Genomic DNA, 3,973 nt, shown 5'->3' on the forward strand with positions numbered 1-3,973 from the left:
CATGGCCGTCATCAGAGGACAGGAAACGACCACAACCAAGAGGACATGGATGGAGCGGCATCTTTAAAAAGAAGCGAGTTGTCCACGATTTGCTCTTTTAGAGAAACTGCTCTTTTAGTGGAAGCGCTGAATTAACAGGCACACTGCTGTTTGCACTGTAATGCCAACCAAGAACAGCCTCTTCTCTTTCCAGCTCTGAGACGATCAGCTTTGTGGAGATGAACCAAATTTACCCACTTAGCTCCAAAGCAAAAATTTTAATGAGTGGATGCACCTGTCGCCTTATATACCTGTATGCACGGGGAGTGGCTCAGCATGCAAAATCCACTAGCCAAATTTCATTGGCGTTTTCTCTTAAAATCAGTAAACCCCTAATGTTGTCACAACATAACTCATAGTGATGACAGATAGGGAACTGTGGGGTCTGCTGGACCAACAAACCTAATCCATAGAGATCCGCCTCAGCTTGCAGGACTTAAAGTATCTCCTGTTAATATTTGGGTGTCAAGACCACAGGACACGTTCAGAGGTCTTGTGGAGTTGATGCTTCAATGAATCAGAGCTGTTCTAGCAGCACAAGGGAAACCTACACAATATTGGGAAGGTGGTTTTAATGCTGTACCTGACCAGTGTAGAAAGTGTCATAAATCACATGTGCAGTACTGACCCATCAGTCTTAAGGAGCTAGGAAGCTATGAAGCTAACTTTATCATGTATATGAAATATTGTTATCTCTCAAAACCCCTGAAATTGACATAAAAATATAACAAAGCAATGTCCAGAACAATTAAACACTCGAGTGTCTCTGGTGTATCCAATAGTTTATTTGGGTGACAACAGTTTGACTAAAGTCTGGTAAAGTACCAGAGTACATTTCTGGTACATTAGCAGTACAGAAAAACACACTTGGATTCATATCCACATCCAAAATAACCATGCATAAAAATAGGCATAAAATCAACTTAAAACAGTAATTGTAAAGAAAAAAAAAACTGATAAATGTTAAGGCATAATCATTGATCATTTGATCACCCAGAACAGCTCTAGAACCGAAATGTCAAAAAGGACAGATAATGTTTAACTGATAAATGGCTTTTCACCTCATAGCACAGCTTGCAGATTATCAGCTACATAAACCAACAGTGAGATATTCAAACAGCATACATTTTTATGAATAACAGTTCTTATTATGTGAAACAGTGACTAAATTCTTCATATTTGAACCAGAGACTGAAAACAAAATATTTACACAGAATATCATGATTTCCAACTTAAATATTCAAGTCACAAATAACAGCAAATGCATATGTTTCTCAGCATCATTAGCATATATACACATGTTAAACTGTCAGCTGTTCATGGTCCTCATTATAACTTTTTGATTTGAAGTAGTCCAATGCCAAATGAATTATCAGATTGGCATATTTTAAATGAATCACATAATTTTGCAGATTCAAAGGGTTGTTAGTCACACATCTTCCTTCAATAACACTGAGATAAATTACTCCTCATTAAGTGCTTTGTGCAAAACAAACTCAAAGTGACACTGGCCTTCTGACCAGGAAAACACAGTAAATCAATTGGAAAGGAAGCACAAATATACACTCAGCATGGAGTTTGCATTTTGATAAAGGCACATATATTAGCTATGCCATTCAAATCACCAGAGCAACTCTGGCTTTGAGAAGATTGTTCCCTGTTAATCAATGTAAAGCTTTAAAGTGCAGATTATCTGTAACTATGAACACAGGGTGATAACTGCTTTATAAATAGTGTGAGTGAAGATTCAGCGCCTCCATCACCCGAACAGCACAGCTACAGCAAGAGTGTAGTTAGTGTGCATATTTATATACGTATGTACTCATGTTTGACATAGTCTCTTTTTTTTGTTTGTTTTTTTGCATACAATTTCAAGCAAATAAAATAAATCTAGCATTATAGGATGCTTTAAAAATCAGTATTGGTGCTGCATCAAGCTATGAAATAATACTGCAAAATAATAGTGCCAGTTTGTCTTAAATATTGTACAATTTGGATAAAAAAAGAAAATACTCTAAATTTACAAAAAAAAAAGAAACATGCTAGTATGTAATTGAAAAAAAAAAAAAAAATTTCCTGAAAACCCTTTTTAGAATTTCTTTATACATGAACTCAGAACATACAGTAAATAGAAGTGTTTAATATTTATAATGTAAAGGATCCATGCATATGTCTATGGTGTTAAGGCTTTTTATCTTTGGTAGCTTAAAGGCATTCTAAACAATAAAGTTTGTCACTGAGTACTTGTATTTTGACGCTGTGTGAAAGAGACACTCATCTACGCGATAATTCAGAGTAAATCACACAAAACCAGTTTATATTTCACCCAGTTTAGTTTTGGGCTGAAATCTAAGATTGACGTTTTGACCGACATTTCAGCTGCCAGACTTTCACACAGTGTTTCATACAGATCATAAACAGTCTGTATTTATGTTTGTAGTGTCTTATAGAGACATTGGCAACACTAACAGAGAACAATAATGTAGAAAGCATGAGAAAACCTAATTGTTCTTGAAGAGTGCAAGTGTCATTCTGCATAGACAGAAACTGAGTTACAGCTCATATGGCTTTAGGTAGATCTAAATACATTTAAACATGATCATACTTCATATCTCTTGTTATATTATACAAACTTTTCCTTTATGTAGGCATATCTCAGAGGTCACATGACTGAAAATGAGGGCTCTGGGTAACATATCATGGTTGAGGAAAACCCCAAAACAGTGGATGTGGTGTGAAAAGACTATCCAACATAAACTGTGAGATATTAGGAACCAGTGGCGTGTGATTTTGTATTGAAATAGAGAGGACTGATTTGAGACATGGGCTGAGTGAAAGCTTTCATGTGCTAGTGTCAAGGTCAGGAGAGGTCAGGCAGGCCTGTGTTAGCTCAGACAGTCTGAAAACACCTCCATCTTCACTGGCGTGGCGGCTGTAGCGGGACACGTGCACTGCTCGATGTTCGGGCCGTTCTGGCTGAGCTGGATTTTGAGTTTTTCCAGCTCGTAGTTGTGCAGGTACTCCTGGATGAGGTAGCGCTCGCGCTTTATACGGGCTTTCACATCTGACGGCACGTCGGGGATCAACCACGCCACAAAGAACTTCACCACAAACACCACATGCTGGAGAGAAGAAGAGTATTAGGACAAGTTTAGTACTTATTTCAGCACTGATGACATAAATGTATTGGAGATCAAAATGTTATAAACCGATAAATTTATAGAATTAATGAAGCAATTAGTCAGGGTGTAACTTCTTTATCATATTATTATTATTACTATTTTAAACAGAGGTCGACCGATGTGTTGGTTTTGCCGATTAATCGGCACTGATAGTTGATTGCCGGAATTATCGTCTATCTGCAAAAATCCATGCCGATAGTTTTCCGGGTTGCTTCCTTTGCTGGAGCGGCTGAGAAGGGTCTGCTGTCATTATATAGTACGAGGCGGAAATGATGAATAGCATGTGCTGTTTGTTTTGACACATGATAATGTAAAATTGTGTCTTTTTCAGCAAAACGTTTGTCTTTCTGTGGCTCTAAAAGTCTGAACGCTTTATATAGAGAGCTATAATATAGATTGTGCTTTCTTTTGCGGTTTGCTCTGATTTTTTTCTTACCGAAATTCAAACTAATCTATGTCACATTGTTCATTCTTGAAGTAAACTTTTGCCTGTTTGGTGATTAAATCAACTACCGTATTGTCCCGAATATAAGACGATGTTTTTTTCTTGGAAATACATCTGAAAAAACGCGGTCGTCTTATATTCGGGCCAATACGGTACTTTAGACTGCCGCTCGAGTTGAACGTGACGCGTCAGTCAGGTGTTTGTGATACCTGCAAGTTCTCCTAGACACTGTGCTTTTGCCCAGTATGTGACATTATATATATATATATATATATATTTATTTATTTATTAATATTATATATTTTTT

General features: G+C 37.0%; 1 protein-coding gene across 1 annotated transcript in view; it reads right to left on the reverse strand.

Annotated features, from left to right (window-relative positions):
* Positions 1-2,353: 2,353 nt before the first annotated feature.
* ano5a (anoctamin 5a) overlaps positions 2,354-3,973 on the reverse strand; it is a 35,800-nt gene continuing 34,180 nt past the window's right edge. The window contains exon 20 of the mRNA XM_016568454.1: positions 2,354-3,161. Within this exon, the coding sequence (XP_016423940.1) occupies positions 2,925-3,161 (237 nt within the window). The 3' untranslated portion in view covers positions 2,354-2,924. The remainder of the gene's footprint in view (positions 3,162-3,973) is intronic.

This window comes from Sinocyclocheilus rhinocerous, unplaced genomic scaffold, assembly GCF_001515625.1.
Source record: "Sinocyclocheilus rhinocerous isolate Xijiao unplaced genomic scaffold, SAMN03320098_v1.1 scaffold921, whole genome shotgun sequence".
Taxonomy (NCBI): Eukaryota; Metazoa; Chordata; class Actinopteri; order Cypriniformes; family Cyprinidae; genus Sinocyclocheilus; species Sinocyclocheilus rhinocerous.